At 34.2% G+C, this 15968-nt stretch overlaps 3 protein-coding genes across 16 annotated transcripts; 2 read left to right on the forward strand and 1 right to left on the reverse strand.

Annotated features, from left to right (window-relative positions):
- The first annotated feature begins 16 nt into the window (after positions 1 to 16).
- On the forward strand, positions 17 to 4790 carry LOC124304777 (solute carrier family 2, facilitated glucose transporter member 10-like). 6 transcript variants are annotated; one of them, XM_046763428.1, is made up of 7 exons: positions 56 to 155; positions 474 to 479; positions 642 to 1059; positions 1401 to 1952; positions 2142 to 2503; positions 2691 to 2919; positions 3019 to 4790. In XM_046763428.1, the coding sequence occupies exons 3-7, from the start codon at positions 714 to 716 to the stop codon at positions 3264 to 3266; spliced, it is 1737 nt and encodes a 578-aa protein (XP_046619384.1). In that variant the 5' UTR covers positions 56 to 155; positions 474 to 479; positions 642 to 713; the 3' UTR covers positions 3267 to 4790. The 6 variants fall into 6 exon arrangements, with proteins under 6 accessions (XP_046619366.1, XP_046619384.1, XP_046619375.1 ...); XM_046763419.1 differs by having other exon boundaries at positions 61 to 155; positions 474 to 593; positions 690 to 1059; XM_046763457.1 differs by having other exon boundaries at positions 61 to 155; positions 690 to 1059.
- Positions 4273 to 15932, reverse strand: LOC124304758 (uncharacterized). 2 transcript variants are annotated; one of them, XM_046763376.1, is made up of 5 exons: positions 15155 to 15932; positions 14371 to 14554; positions 13989 to 14182; positions 9397 to 9606; positions 4273 to 9326 (listed from the first exon to the last, which is right to left on the reverse strand). In XM_046763376.1, exons 1-5 carry the CDS (start codon positions 15321 to 15323, stop codon positions 6307 to 6309), a joined length of 3777 nt encoding a protein of 1258 aa, XP_046619332.1. In that variant the 5' UTR covers positions 15324 to 15932; the 3' UTR covers positions 4273 to 6306. The 2 variants fall into 2 exon arrangements, with proteins under 2 accessions (XP_046619332.1, XP_046619340.1); XM_046763384.1 differs by lacking the exons at positions 13989 to 14182; positions 15155 to 15932 and having other exon boundaries at positions 14371 to 14497.
- On the forward strand, positions 9590 to 14022 carry LOC124304823 (carbohydrate sulfotransferase 11-like). 8 transcript variants are annotated; one of them, XM_046763512.1, is made up of 5 exons: positions 10636 to 10916; positions 12371 to 12699; positions 12863 to 13046; positions 13270 to 13850; positions 13945 to 14009. In XM_046763512.1, the coding sequence occupies exons 1-4, from the start codon at positions 10872 to 10874 to the stop codon at positions 13804 to 13806; spliced, it is 1095 nt and encodes a 364-aa protein (XP_046619468.1). In that variant the 5' UTR covers positions 10636 to 10871; the 3' UTR covers positions 13807 to 13850; positions 13945 to 14009. The 8 variants fall into 8 exon arrangements, with proteins under 8 accessions (XP_046619519.1, XP_046619468.1, XP_046619483.1 ...); XM_046763563.1 differs by lacking the exon at positions 10636 to 10916 and adding an exon at positions 9590 to 9682 and having other exon boundaries at positions 13270 to 14022; XM_046763527.1 differs by having other exon boundaries at positions 12289 to 12699; positions 13270 to 14022.
- Positions 15933 to 15968: the final 36 nt, after the last annotated feature.

The following is a 15968-nucleotide window of genomic DNA, read 5'->3' on the forward strand; positions in this document are numbered from 1 at the left end:
ATATTTTTTCATCATTTTCACCCAACTTTGACAGCTGTCAAAGACTCATTTTTTTCGTTCGAGGCCTTGCAAATGGCCGCCAGCGATTAGCCAGGCTTTGACTCAAACGTCAAAAAATGTTGTAAACAAAACCGATTGCTCGAAGCTTGTTTGCTGTAAGTAAGATTGTATCTATTTTTCTACAACATGACACGAGTCCAGCTGTCATGTATACTTTGAACGTTTCTTAAAGTTGACAGTGTTTCAACGAGAAACATTTTGTATAAACATTCATCTACTGCACGACGATAACTGTAGTGCCAGGCTTTCTTGTCGAAAACGATTCGCTGATTCATATTTTACTCTACATTGCATTGCTCCTACATTACATAAACAATTTGATTATACAACATTTTTCGGAAACAAATATCATACTGAATATACGCGCAATTTCTCATGCCACACCTGAGCTAATACTATATTTGATTTTGCAGCTGCAGGTGAGAATTGCATGCCCAGACGTTCGCGTTTTTTCTAGTTCAATTGAAATAAAGAAAAGGCTTAATCAAGCCACAATAAAAGCGTTTGAGCAATAATGTAGATAATCAGTATTGGTAATGTTTGTTATATTTTATTTTCACCCAGTCATTATTTCATTTCAGCTAAAGTCTCTCAGTAAAAACTCACTTATTGTACATCGATAAATTTAGACTGTCAATTTGACAAGCGAAAAAATGAGTGACGAGGAAGACACAGCAATATTGCTGAATGGTGGGAACCAAGCAGCTGACGTACCAGAAAATAAACCAGTGGTTGACGATTATCAATGTATACCGGTGAAGAATCTAAGAAAACCAATTCCAAAACAAAAGGACAATCTAACACCTTTGACGTCGAGGAATCAAGACCTTCTTGTATCAATCGTTGCCTTTTGGGCCGGCGCATCCTTCGGCTATGACATGGGTATAGCCAAGCCCACAGCATCTGCAATCAAAGACGAATTTAACTTAAGTTGTTTTGAGCAGGAGACTGTAGTTAATGTCTGGTTCGTTGGCGCACTTCTTGGTGCTCTGTCCGGTGGTAAGTTTTGTTAGTTATGTTATTGGTACGACTAACCAAAAATGGTTGTTGAAGAGTTCAATTATATAAACCTCTGTTATGCCGAATTTTACCAGAAAACAAAAACAAACAATATTTTGAACATCATTGTCAATTACTTTTTATTCAGATGGACAAACAAAATAATTTCAATTACACATTTCAAATCTTAGTATTATATCTAACGAATAAACATGCACAATTAGTTGAATTTGGCATGAAATTTCGTTAGAATTTTCTCTAAGATCCCTCTTGTAAAAGAATTAATGAAACTTATCAATATAATTTAGAGCCTAACGAATTGCATCCATTTCTATCAACAGGTATCTTGATAGACAGTTTTGGCCGGCGTTGGACAATGATTCTCACCCTAGCACTCTTAACGTTTGGTTCCCTGCTATCCGCATTATCCAATCATTACACTCTTCTGTTATGTGCACGCATAATATGTGGGTATACAGGGACTGCTTCAGCCATTGCGCAATGTATTTACATGTCAGAAGTATCAGAATCTAACAAACGTGGTTACAACATTACGTTACATCAATTTGGCACTGCGGCTGGTTTGCTACTTTCTGTAATAGCAGGTGCAAATAAGACCACCAATTATCAATGGAGAATCGCAATGGGCGTAACGGCTGTACCTGCATTGGTCACTTGTGCTATCATCATTATCTTCTTGCATAGATCTCCGCCGTTTTTATTGCTACAACGTAATCAACATGTAGCAAGAAAAACGGTAAAAAATCCATGGAACAATGTTTTGGAGATGTTTTTCATTATGGCAGTTATGTTGATTCTACAACAAGGAACTGGTAGACGTCAGGTCTTGTTTTACGCGCCTAGACTGTTTGCATTACTGGGAATTTGCTCCAGTAAGTATTTAACATTTGGGTAAAAATTATATGGCACAATGAGAAAACTCAGACATTTGAACATAGGAAATATACTTGTTAGTAGTATAGTTTTAAAAAAAATGACGTCAATTCCAATAGAATTATGGATAGCATATAAAAATAAATAGTAAAACCTCAATGACCACAAACTAACAATGTTTCTCATAGATGTAGCACAGACAACCGCACTGGTAGCGCTTGGGATCGTGAAAGTATTTAGTACGATACTTTCATTAGTCGTCGTCGAACGATGCGGTCGTCGGACTGCTCTGATAACATCTGCGACTATCTGCATGACGGCTATATCGCTGTTGTCATTGCTTGCAACATTTGATAGAGGCGATAATACTCTAGACAGTATCAATTCTAATTGTATCAACACGATCAATGTTAACATGGGTAATGACAATTTGAGGACTGGAATTGGTATTCCTATGGGATCGCCACCACCATTCCCTCTCTTGCCAACACCATTGGCTATGATTGCCCCCAGTCCAGAAACTTGGACACAAGTGAAAGCGTCTTGTGAGGTATATTTGATTTATCGAAGCGTATCCATATTCGAGATAAGAAAGTCGCAAAATCTGCTCCACTCGGTATTGTCCATACCATTTGTCTCCTTTCTTAGCACAGCATTGTGAAGGATTCTGAATTATGTCCGAAAAATTATTGTTTCCAGTCCCTGTTTATTCTTTTCATCTCCGAAAATCGTTTCAGACTCAAAATATAGTTACATCTGAAGGGCTGAATGGTGGTCTACGTATATTGGCAGTCATAACTCTTTTGGTTTATGAGGCTGCTTATGCGCTGGGGCTTGGTCCAGTACCATTCCTGACACTTAGTGAAGTCTTCCCAGCAACGGTCAGAGGGAAGTGTGTTAGCTTTTCAATAGTCATTCTATGGATTGCAAATATTGTTGCTACAGAATTGGTTACAAAAATGATAAGTAAGTTTGATGCAATTTTGTGTAGGTCTATACTCTGTTTATACTTTACTTATCACAAAGTGTTCTAGATGCTCATTTATTGTTTTAAATTTGTTCCAGAATCGATGACTTTGGCAGGTTCTTACTTATTGTACAGTTTTATGTGTCTCGTCACCATATTCTACGTTTTCTTGTTAATACCGGAGACGAAAGGAAAGTCATTACACCAGATTGCACAAGAGTTGCGTAAAATGTCTCTCTCAACTCGCGTGTGCAATAATTTACGTAGTTTACCTATTGTCTGTCATATTGATTGGATAAAAAAGTATAGTGAGAAAACTGTTAATGGACAAAGTACACTTATTTGAGAGTGACTGAGGCTGGATCATCATGACGTAGAGTTGAAGCTGTTGCAATAGATATTAGTAATGAAATGGACGCATTGAATGTAATTAATGATGACATCAATTTCAATTCAAAATAATCTTTCAACATTAAACAAATGAAAGTCGAATACATTTTTAAAATACTAGTTGATAAAATATTCTTATCACAAAGATTTACCAGTGCAATACTCTCTGGTTTCTTCTGTTCAAGTATTTCGTAAGAATTTTATTTCGTTCAATCATCATCATAGCGCTCTCATGTGGCATATGCATTAAATGACAACGAATTGATAATAATTTGCTGCAAAACGATTACGTGTATAGATTCACATTTTATTCAATCTGAAACTTTAAGTTCAAAGTAAGATATAATGAGATGAGCAGATGAATAAAAATAATCGAAGTCGAGGACAAAAAATCAGACGCTAACAAGAAGTCCCCAATCGAAACAAATATTTAATCATTTATTTATGTTTACACAGCTAATATTTTTTTTTTCGCCATGATCAGCTATACCGTTTAACAACGAAGTACTAATAAGAATTATACAGTTTTTATTCTTTTCTACACGAAAGTCGCGCATACATTACTTCCATCGAAAGTATTTTGTAGATATTTATATTATCAACGTTACTTCACTTTATATGTAATGAAATAAGTATAGATCCCAGCGAATTAACGTAATAGTTGTATAGTGAGTAATACAGTAGGTGACATATTGTGGGACTGTGATTAACGTTAAGATGTTATATACAAAATTGACTACTTACGGTGATCATGTTTATTCCTTCAAAATAAACTAATCACAAATGTACTTGTTAGCTGAATGGATTTGTTTTTTTGCACTTTCAAAAAAAGATATATCTTATAAGTTTTCACAATTTCAGTCAGTCATTCGCGCGATATCGAATAAGATCTGTTATTATTACTATTTTTTACCGTTTTATTATAAGACTAATATTATTTGATAATATTTTTCCCATACAAATAACGTAAATGGATCATGATCATCTAAACTGAATTAAATAAGTTTGTGTCAAATTATTATTAGAGCACAATAGGATATGTAGGGAAATATTTATTCATCAGAGAATCAATGCAATACTTACACTTCTTAGCTAGGCAATTTATAAGTCTGACAATTTGATTATTAGGTGATATTGGTTCATATCTAAAGACAAAAACAATTAGATCCGTATTATGTAAGTAGCAAATGAGTTAAGCACGTCAGAATATTATAGGTTTTGTTATTATTGGCGAATGTTTGATTTGGGTAATAGTAAGATGACTTTCCCTATCTATTTACTAAACTGATTGTACTCAAATCAAAGAATGAATCACTATCCGAATCCTTGACTCTCACCATTTGCTATTAATAGGTTTTTGTTATTTTATAAGTCATTTCTGCTAGACTATTTTTCATCTACTACTATATACGATATACTATATAATTGTATATATAAAGAGATTACTACACCATACTATTATTACCTGTCATACTTTACTGTGTATCAATGTAATATCACTTCATGTGACAAATAATATCTTCTTTTAGTATCTATATAATGATGTCCATGGGCGTTTTCATTTACCAAATCACAATTTTCTAAATCTAGTATTGATCTAAAAAAAATTCACAAAAAATTACATACCATCTGTCGTTTCCTGCGGTGGATTTTGGATGCACAGCTACCAACAAAAACAGGTGAAATTGGTCCAGCGACTAGGCTATCCGTGGAAACTGCTGACATTTCTTCATGAATATTTCGGGTTCAAATTTTTATTATATTGATATTTTGCGTTTGATTCTCAACTATCTGAGCTACAATTTATTCATTTCAGTAAAGATTATTGATTATTTTTCCTATGTACAAAACGTGAATCAAATCATTTGAACATATACAAACGAATTAATGTATAATTACTGCTATTAAAGAACGATACAATACGTAAAAAAAAAATATTTATTCATCACAGAATCAATGGAATACTTACAATTTTTAGGTCGACAGATCACATGTTTGACCATTTGATTGTTGTGCAACAATATCTTGTCATACATAACACTAATTGTAGTAAATTCGAAAATAAAAAATACAGATCCAAATTGCCTCAGGAACAGTTGGGAAGAATCGGCAAGAAATTTAATAACAAGAATGTTTTACGGAATGCTAATGAGAAGAGATTATTCAGTTGGAGAAAGTTGTAACAAGATATTCGCTATTCAAATACAAAACTGATTGTGCACTCAATGAACGAACTCTTGTCAGTTTTAAGATCTTTGAATAACAGTATTTGCTAGTGTAGTCTGATCATTTACAAGTCATTTATACTAGATTATATTTGTTATATTTACTATCCTAATATATGTATATATACATATATGCACTATAATTATGTTTTGTATAAAAAGAACTCTAAAACTATACTGATAGTAAATATAATACTTTGCTGCACATCACTCTATGTGAAAAAAATTTCAACCTCAAGTATCTATATTCATTCCTTCTCTTGTTCCTTTATCATTGTTGTTAGAGTAATATTTACAGTCAAAAAAGTACTCATTTAATAAGAATAAACGTTTAGTCAGAAAAATATTTACATGGAGTGAATACTAATGTCTACACCGGGTTTTATACAATTTCGCCCTAGGCTCATTGTTATTGAAGCCAAACGGTTTTGCTTCTTTTGATCCTGTATGAGTTTTACGAAAGTGATTTGTGTGCTCAAAAAATGAAGAACGGTAATTCTACATTGAAATATCATTCAGTCAACTTGGATGCAATCTTTTCTGTTCACAGTCACAAATTAACAGGCCGAGTTTCTAGAATATATTCAGTCTCCTCTACGAATGGAGGAATTTGGAACATTTGACGTTTAAATGTTGAAAGTGTGGCAACATTAAATATTCATTTGTCATTTTATGCTGACAGGTGTATCCTATGTCTACTTACTGGCCATGAGATCAGATACATATGCATATGTTAAAATTCTATCTGAAGTAAATATTGCTAATTTAATCTCAAAGTGCTTTCGGTAACATTTTGGCATTAGGACTAAAAGTCCTTTTTTTACCCCAGTTCTGAAATTTTGGTGGAGAAAGAACTTGTTTCAAAAAAATACTTCTCTTCTCCTTTAAATTTGAAAGACTACCAAAATTATTATCTTTCATTTCCAGTTTATCGGATATTGAAGAATTGTGTTCATTTATAAAACTATTCCAGTGACTAATTCGACTTGTCACTGCTGGTGTTAGATTTTCTTTGTCATAAGAAGCAGTAAAGTCTTCGGCATTGAACTTATCATTCAAAATAATTGACATTTGTTTATCACATGCACTGAATTTTGTTTGATCAAGATAAAGCATTGTCCTAGGTTCAGTGAGTAAATTCGAATTTCTACTTTGTGGTGTTACCGTGTATATCAGTCTTTCAGATTTTGGCTCAAATCTTTCTCTCAAAAGCGAAAATTTTCGCCTTGGCCGGTTGACGTTCCGTCTACGTTTTTCATATGACGCATGTACGCCCACCGGATAGGAAAAATTCGCATTCAAAACTGGTGGTACTGCTTTTGGCTCGATCGGTGGCACTTTTGGTAATTCACCATTTGAAAACGTTTCACTGGGAGAAATAGGTGCTCGTGAAAATGTTACCAAGGGTGCTTGATAATTCTCTGAAGATTGTATGACCGCTGCTTCTTCAGCGATAAAGTTCTCATGGGCACCTTCACTTTCTAACGTCATTTTTTCGACAATCTCAGTTTTAGGTCGGAGATTGCTTGGATTAATATTAGATGGTGTCATGGCAGGAATCATTTTACGAACTTCATCAGATTTTTCTGGTATCAGTGGTCGCATCTCGACATAAACGTTGTGTTCTTCCAAATTCGAAATATTTAAATCATCGGCAATACTGTTATATTTCTGGATCTTTGCTTTTGGTCCTAGGATTGGTGAGTCCGATAGAATAGCATTTATTAAGGGTGTTCGTCTGATGGATGCAGTGGAGTAACACTTTGTCATTTCTTTCATTGCCTCAATTTCTTTGGCACTATTGAATATTAATGAGGAATCCAACAGTGACGAATGTGGCACATCTTTACAGGGAGAAAACTTGTTAAAATCATTTGAAAATAGAACTTTAGCAAGCTGTACTTTTTTTATCAACATCTTTGGATCTAAATCTTCCCACTGAGATTCGGTTCGATGATAAACGTGCCTAGGTGAATTTTCAGCAGTGCATTTTCTTATTTCGTCAATTGTTGCGACTAAAGTACTAACTGAACAATTATTGGCACGCCTTAAATCGATGCCGGTGTCTGAACTTGAAACAGAGTCTTCTCGTTCTTCTAAAATTGTATCCAATGCAAACATACCACCCTTGTCGTCTATGACAATTGGTTTTGCAACAAATAAATTAGCCTCTTCTTCGTCAATGTCTGATAAAGTTGAAGTTGATATTTCCTCGTTAGAAGTTACATTAGATTCCCAGTCTTCTAAGTCGTATACTAAGGTATCCAAGTAATCGTCCTGTCTCGAACGTTTGAGACCCTTTCTTGGTGCTGGACTTGTGCAAGTGGGATCGGAAAATTCAGAACTAAAAGTAGTGCCTGTAGCTGAACTTGTCAATGTATCTCGGCGTCTATCTCTAACAACACTATCGTCGTGAATATATGTCTCAATATCGGTGTATCCTTTCCAACTACGTATGCACCAAGGAGGTCTGGCTATGCCCAAGGGACAAACATTTTCGTAATCATGTACGGAAGTAACATGACTCATAGTTTCTTCCTTTTGCGATATTTCTTCCGAGATTTTATCGCTTTCAGATATTTTATCAGTTTCCGATATTACAGGTGTGTCTAATCTCTCTCGGTCTTTAATACTGTCTTGAAGGGCTAGTAGTTCTGTGGAAGTTGGACTGAGTGGAGAAGAATTTTCTGCAAAACTGTTCAAATCGAATCCAATTTCGGATTCAGTGGCAATCATTGGTCTCCGTTTCTCAAATTTGAAATTTTTTTCCACATAATTATCTTCGTCTGTAACTAGTTCAAGGCCTAATTGTGCTGAGGAACAAATCCCTCTTCGCTTCTGCGATTGTAGACTCGAGTTTAAATCATCTGACTTGGAATCATCTGTTTCCAAGCCCAATTCAACCGGGGAACATATCCCTCTACGTTTTTGACGCCGCAATGTTTCTATATTATTACACTCGACATAATCATCTTCTACGTCACTATCTACAGTTATTGAATGTGGCAGATTTGAACGACTAAAATTTTGATAATTTCCAGGAATTTGTGAATGCAGTATTTCATTAGTCATGTTTTGACTATTTGGAGAATTGGATAAGTTGTGTACGGTAGAAATATAATTTTGTGAACTAGAACAAGTGACTTCGTTAATATTTGAATTTTCCACAACAACTTTCACAACTGTTTCAGTAACATCACTGACGTCGCAACTCTGGTTAACGATTCCTTCTTCCACGAATTCGGAACTTTGAACTATATTAGTAAGTAGTGACTTTTTATCCGCAGTTATATCGTCAGATACAGTTGTAACTTGCGATAAATCAACCGAATGTGGTATTGACAAAACAGATGCATGCCAACGATGCTTAAGAGATCTAAGTGTTCCCGATTTATCCACTGTTTTTTGTGAAGCAGTTTCGGTATCGTTATTTGAACTATCACACAATTTTATTGGCCCTGCTGGGTGAAATTTACCATAATAAAGAAGCATGCTAATTAATCCTATCACAGTTCCACCAATAATCATGACCATTGATATGGTAAGAACAGCAAACTTTAACGAGCTTTTGACATATATAATGTAAATACTCAAAAAAACAATATTCTGAGCAATTGTGACCAAATAAAAACAAAGCACACGATACCGAGACTGTCCTTCACATAAATTAAAAAAATCAAAGCAGTATATAACACCAATTACACAGTTGTATATTCGTTCTTCCCATTTTGTTGGACAGAAATCTGTATTCTGTAGGATTACCCATGTCGTCATACCCAGCCAGTGAATTCCTTCAACAAAATTGATATTTTTCGAATATTAGGATATTACCAATTCGAAAGTATGTGCAACAATAATTACCTAATAGCAAGAATATCCATTCTTTGATGCAAACAGCTGCCAAAACCAATGCAGCAATTCGCGATGTGAGCATTCCACCTCTCCAAAAAGCTTGGAGAGTTAGACTCGGCCATGCAGTTTCACATTTATCTGGCCGTGCTCTGCGCATAGCCCTGGTATAAGCAGCTATTGCCCATGCTAACGAACACAGGGAGGCAGCAGCTGAAATAGCTGTAATATAAACAAACGCATAATTGACACACATTCTATAAAAGTGTTCAGCAATGTTCATTTCCATAATTTTAAGGTAAGGTATAAACTTAAATCATATCTGACATTTGTCACTGACGCATTGGCCTTAAGCCAGAACGGCAATTTCAACTTCAGTAAAATCTCCAAGAAAAGTCGTTAAAACCATCATAAACGAGTACAATATTTAGAATCACAGGGTTTAATGACAGGTGAAACATACCAGTGAATAGAATTCACTGTGAAAAAGTATAGTTTCATTTGAGTTGTGAAGTGATTGTTGACCACATTTTTTTATAAATCTCATCTTAGTCTAAACAAAGCTCTGTTGATTGACTGACCGTAACATTTGGAATAACATTTCTGCTATGTCACTTTTTTATTTAGCATTGCAGTGGAATTTGCACCTATTTTTAGGTCATTCAACACCCTCACCATCTCTGATATATTTTTACTTCTGAAGAAAAATAAGATGCTCGGATGCTACAAAACTTTTTCTTAAGTCTTAACAAAATCATATTTACAAATCGTTTTATTACTCTCAAACTTCACAATAGTAGCAAGAGAAGTCATTCGAAAAGACGAATATGATTTGTCTTATATCTGCACTAGTTAGCTTTATTCAAACTATTTTTCTTTCTTTATTGAAAACTAATATTCGAATGAATTGCCGGTGATTGATTTAATACATGTATATTTTGTTATGTTGCAAATTTGGATATCAATTGCACAAAAAAGTAGGCTGTCACCACTTATTGGAGCCGATTCAGTAAATTACATTCAACACTAAGTATGGCTTCAAATTGCTGTTTCACTGTATCATATACTTCAGATACATTCTGTGGCAATTATGGCAACCACCCTGAACACTTCCTTTGTTCTTCTAAACCTTTTCTTATCTATTGTACAAAATTCAGCTGTGATGGTGTCGTTGTAGATAAGATACAAAACAGTCACATATATCCTCCTACGCAGCATATGTTAGGAGCAGAGATGAAACTACCTCACATCTCAAATGTGCTCCAGACAGATTCAGTGCCCTGTGAAGCTCAGAGTTAGCAACGTCTCTTTCGTAAATAGTTCTCTCAAATGCAAAATTTTGTCATGCTCTGATAGTATGGATTTAAAATGTATCAACTATTTAGTGGGGTAAAAAGTGACAATAGTAGTATACAAAAAATTACAAACAAGAAAAAATAAAATTTATTCAAAAAAGGTGGAAAAAAAATCTTTCTATTTGGTAAACAATGTCTAGTGCGATAATAATGATAGAAGTATTTCCGAGTTTGCAGGTGAATGTTAATAACACACAATACTATTTGAGAACATGGTTGAACCTTATAGTGCCAGTATCCAGATTGAGTTGAAAGAAATCATTTTTGTCAACCACTCAACCTTTTACTAAATTCGCATTTTTGAAAAATGTTTGTTTTGGCAAATTTGGTTCTTCAAGTTTTGCAACTACATGAATAAATTCTTCATTAAATCTTTGGTCTTGAAACTATTTTCAGAAATTTTTGATCGGTATTGATAATTATATTCGAAAAAAATGTCTGTATCCCCAACTTAGTATATTTACTTCAGCGGGCACTGTAGGCTCAAGCACATAAGAATAAGTGGTTATTAACTACAGAAATATCACTGTGATTGATTTGATTAAATTTTAATCAAGATTGTCAAGCATAGGATACATAAGAACTGATCAGTTATCTCCTGCAGTGAATATCGTTATTGATTTTGATTACCCTTTGATTGAGGAATTATCGATAAGAAAAAATGTTATGTGTTGCAAAGAATAAAGTATTAACTGATAAATGCCGGGTACTTATATGTACATTTAGATTAGAATCTATGCATCATGGTATTGGGAAAAACGTCGAAATAAAATTTTCAATCTACTACATTTGCTATCGATCAATACATTCAACTCATATAAAATTAGACCCTGTATAAACATCTTCAGATCTACAGTATAGAATTACATTATTTTACAATAAAATTTCTTTACAAAGTTAGGGACATTATACACTGGGCACATGCAAGTAATAAAAAATTAAAAACCACGGTTCGTGATGCGTTGTTTCACGATAATGTTTGATGAAGATTTAAAATTCAGTTTATATACAAAGTATTTCATTGTATCATGAGACCTGGATTTTTGTTCAAGTGCTAAGATTGTTGATTTCTCATGTGATGAGTAGTAGTTTCTGCAAATGACCTCTCCTTATTCAGATTTTAAGAAGATTCAATTGTTTATCCAGTCAAATTTCAGCTGGTTGAATGTATTTCGCTAATTGTTTTTTAAATAGAAACTAGACGTCGAGTCAGTTGACATTTTGGATTTCTAAATCAACAAAATAATCCAGAGGTATAGGTTTGAAAAAATGGGAATTTTTTCTCTTGGGAAAGCACTCACCTACTAATGTATTGTCGATAAAATACGAACTGATAACTAGAATTCATTGTACTCCATAGTGGCCATTTGACATGTTATTTTTGAATATAAACACTGGTCTGGTAAGACATGTGTTAAAATTTGAAAAATAATGCTTCATTTTAAACTTATATGTATGGAGTATGCATTAAAAGGAAAAAATGTATAAATTTAAATAAAGAGATAGGAATAATCATCCAGAAAAATAAGACAAATATATTTTCTGTCAGCGGATGCTTTTATCATGCATTCGTTGGGTATAGATACAGTAGACTGGATGAGTAATTCTTGGTAATGTGCTTGCTCAAACAGAGAATGGCCAAGTTTTTACGATGGATGGTGATTTATGCAATGGGTCTGACAACTGTCACTATTATTGGGAGAACTCTGCTAACTGAAGAGCCATCGGAACCAATATTATTACCGGAGTACATTGAGCCGACGCAACAGTCAGATACAGTATACATCGATAGTAGAATTAATTCAACAGATTATTTGGACGAAATCATAACAGCGGCACAAATGGCAGAGATAAGAACCGAGTTGAAAATTAGAAGAACAGGTGTTAAGAGTGTTTGTCAGATCCTTGGAAACGAGACATCTCCAATTCGTGCAGTGGTTTCTAACATGATTGTTGACACGTATGTTAATTCATTTATGTTATTTTGTATCAATCTAATTATTGTTTTATGTCAAAAATTGAAAGTTTTTTAATCCAAATTCTGTAACAACATGTAGTTTGCATATTGCTTAGTGCGTGTTTCATCGCAGCGCCAACATTTTACAATGGATATGTTCTTTTAGAAAACATGGATTATCTTGGTGCCCGATTTATAAAGCTGGCAGTTCAACATGGATGGTGCATTTCGCCGTTTTGGGTAGAACTTTGTCTGATCTCACAGTAGAGCTTATTGAACGTAATGTGTTGCAAGTAAATACTCTTGCTAGACAGGCATTCCCAAATGCAGACTTAAAATCAACACTAGAGGTATGCAAAAACATAGTCAAATGTAGCATATTACTTGGATTTATCACCAATAGTTCATATACAGAAAAAAAACTTCTGGCATCTTACGAATGTGTAATAATTAAATTTTACCAAAATTTTCGAAACTCCATGTCCTTATTGTTATTTAAGTAATTCAAACAAAACATATTTTTCTGTGTCATGGAACAAACATTGTTGTGGATTTGTAAAAAAAATTTTCCAGAAGTTGAGACATACAAAGAAATTCATTGTTGTGCGGCATCCATTCGAACGACTATTGTCAGCCTACAGAGACAAATTAGAAAATATGGAAAGCAGAAAATATTATTACAACAAATATGGGCGCCACATCACTCAGAAATATCGACAGAAAACAGCAGCTTCTAATACCAAGCGAGAACCAACTTTCACGGAATTTCTAAGATTTATTACAAAAGAAAAATACTTTGATGAACATTGGGCTCCTTACAATCAATTCTGTAGACCATGTGCGCTAAACTATGATTACATTTTAAAATTTGAAACATTTAAGAGAGATGAAGACTTTTTAATCCAGGAATTAGAACTGAATCAATACTTATACACTAAAAATAATGTAAAAAATGTTAATCCACAAGGGGCAACAACAACTATGATCTCTAAAAAATATTTTCAAAGCGTGCCAAAGATGCTTTTGGAAGAAGTGTACCGAGTATATGAAAAGGACTTTAACCTGTTTGACTATTCGCCTGATGACTATTACCTTATGACAAAAATTTGAGTGTAATTGAGAAAATATTGTGATAATGTGTGAGAAGATTGTAAGTATGTAAATTATTTGTAATAAATGAGTATTTTATTCCATTACTTATGAGTTTCATCTTTTACTGAAACGGGATCAGTTAGATTTTTTACTTAGTATTGCCTGTAATGGCAATATCCTGGAAGCTCTCATATACTTACTGGTCCAAAATAAAGCCTCTTGAAGTACAACCATGACGTACAGTTGTAGCAAAATCTGAGGAGCAGATTCCATAAATGATTCAAATAAGTGAAGCATGCATATGTCGCTCTGCTGCCTAAGCACCCAGTCTTTCCGGGATTTTGATTGCCCATTTTTCAAAGATTCTATTGCTGCGTGCAATAAAACTAGGTATCTAAATAAACAACGAAAATCAAAGTTTGACAGCATGCTAAAACAATGTTATGTGCATACGAGACAGTAAGGAATCCATTAATAAAATAACAACACTTCCACATCAAATTTAGTTACAACAGAACACTGTGAACTCAAATCACTCAAGATTAAGATAGCTTAAAAAATATATATATATATGCACATTACCTGTGAACTACACCCATAAAAATAATGTGTGACATCCAATGAGTGTACTTCAATGAACCGTCAGAATGGTGCCATCTCAAGCTGAATAGCTGTACAATTATTGCAGGTAGCAGCATGAATATGACGGTAAAGTACGCCCATCCTGAGTAACCACTAGAAAGATAATTGTTGACAACCAGGCCATCTAAATTGAATGTAGAAAAACGAAATGTGTTATAAGATGAAGGTGTAGAAACAGAGCAGATAAAGAAATGATAGATTTGATTATGCGTAAATGTATCAACAATACAGTCACAATTGGTAAAATTTAACCATTTTACAGTGTCTTCGCATGGTTCATATGTGACAAATAAATAATTGAAGACCTTATTTTCATGAACTGTGCTTGTATATTAATCTCGAAAAAATCAGAGTATTACTCAATTCAAATAAATTGATTTGGTGAAATAAAATTTGAGCAAATTTAACAAACTTTACTAATCCACTTTGATAAAAAATAATGAGTAGTGCACGAATCTGTAAGGAGCACTGCATTCTCAAAAAAAATTGTGTCTCAATCATTAACAATTACCAACGATATTGCCAAATAAAATTTTACACAAATCCAATGAATTTGATGACGATCAGACAGCTCCTCGGTTGTCTATAATAATTTTCGGAAAGGAGCTTTCTCAATATCGCTGTGCATTCGTAAGGTGTTATTCTGGTTGAGTTGGTTGAGTTGGTGGAGTGAGCTAGGTTAGGGTAGTGGGGGTAGTAAACTGATCAGTGTTATGTATTTCACCTGTTATGACGTTTACGAGGAACGTGACGACCGGGAAGACCCACAAGATCACGTCCAATACTTCAAAATTGTAGTTGTCAAGTTTACTTTGCGGATCTACTGTCGTCTCCTCGGTTTTTGGTATTTGATTACACAAAGCAACGACCGGTTTCAACTCTGCTGCCGCCATCTTCCCCGACAGGCATCAGGGGTGTATTCGATAAGTTTTCAACTTGGGTACAGGGTACGGGTGAGCATATCAAGTTGACGCTTAGATAATGATGCTTACTTCGACTGAAGGTATACATGTAAAGACTGCACATCTTCATCAACCATACTTGTTTAGAAGTTTACAACGTTAAAATATATACTAAGGCAGAGATTCACGATCAAGTCTAATCTGCGGCATTCTGCCTTGATCTACTATTATATTAACGGAATTCAGTTTATTTTGTTGATAACACTCAACATAAATAATAGAAACTATGCAATTTTAGAGGAAGAATTAGTAATATGTTTTACTGCAATTAAAAATTCGAAGAAAAGATTTTGGAGACAAAAACTGATCAGGATTAAAGCTGTTGTGTAGTATGGCGTTGTTACAAGTTGTTACAAAAATAAAACATATAATTGGGCTTGCATTTGAAAATGACCATTTCTCATGTTCCAATATCTAACCGTAGTAAGTGAAAATCTGTAATAATTGTAAGCTAGAAAGTAGATGTTTATAATTCCACAAATGCGTTTGACAAAACAGCGTACTGTGAAGTGAATCGACTTTCCATGTCCTGAAGTTAGCCTCGAAAAGTAGCGACACCTTCCGTACGCTTGTAGG

Source organism: Neodiprion virginianus, chromosome 1, assembly GCF_021901495.1.
Source record: "Neodiprion virginianus isolate iyNeoVirg1 chromosome 1, iyNeoVirg1.1, whole genome shotgun sequence".
Lineage (NCBI taxonomy): Eukaryota > Metazoa > Arthropoda > Insecta > Hymenoptera > Diprionidae > Neodiprion > Neodiprion virginianus.

Excerpts from the sequence above, each read along its gene's own strand:
- LOC124304777 (XM_046763410.1), top strand. The coding sequence starts at position 714 with ATGAGTGACGAGGAAGACACAGCAATATTGCTGAATGGTGGGAACCAA. Across the intron at positions 1,060-1,400 it reads TCTTGGTGCTCTGTCCGGTG|GTATCTTGATAGACAGTTTT; the intron begins GTAAGTTTTGTT and ends TTCTATCAACAG. Across the intron at positions 2,504-2,690 it reads AAGTGAAAGCGTCTTGTGAG|ACTCAAAATATAGTTACATC; the intron begins GTATATTTGATT and ends AAATCGTTTCAG.
- LOC124304823 (XM_046763502.1), top strand. The coding sequence starts at position 10,872 with ATGTCTAGTGCGATAATAATGATAGAAGTATTTCCGAGTTTGCAG. Across the intron at positions 10,917-12,370 it reads AAGTATTTCCGAGTTTGCAG|AGAATGGCCAAGTTTTTACG; the intron begins GTGAATGTTAAT and ends TTGCTCAAACAG. Across the intron at positions 13,047-13,269 it reads ACTTAAAATCAACACTAGAG|AAGTTGAGACATACAAAGAA; the intron begins GTATGCAAAAAC and ends AAAATTTTCCAG.
- LOC124304758 (XM_046763376.1), bottom strand. The coding sequence starts at position 15,323 with ATGGCGGCAGCAGAGTTGAAACCGGTCGTTGCTTTGTGTAATCAAATA. Across the intron at positions 14,183-14,370 it reads TTTATGGGTGTAGTTCACAG|ATACCTAGTTTTATTGCACG; the intron begins GTAATGTGCATA and ends TTGTTTATTTAG. Across the intron at positions 9,327-9,396 it reads ATGGATATTCTTGCTATTAG|GAATTCACTGGCTGGGTATG; the intron begins GTAATTATTGTT and ends ATTTTGTTGAAG.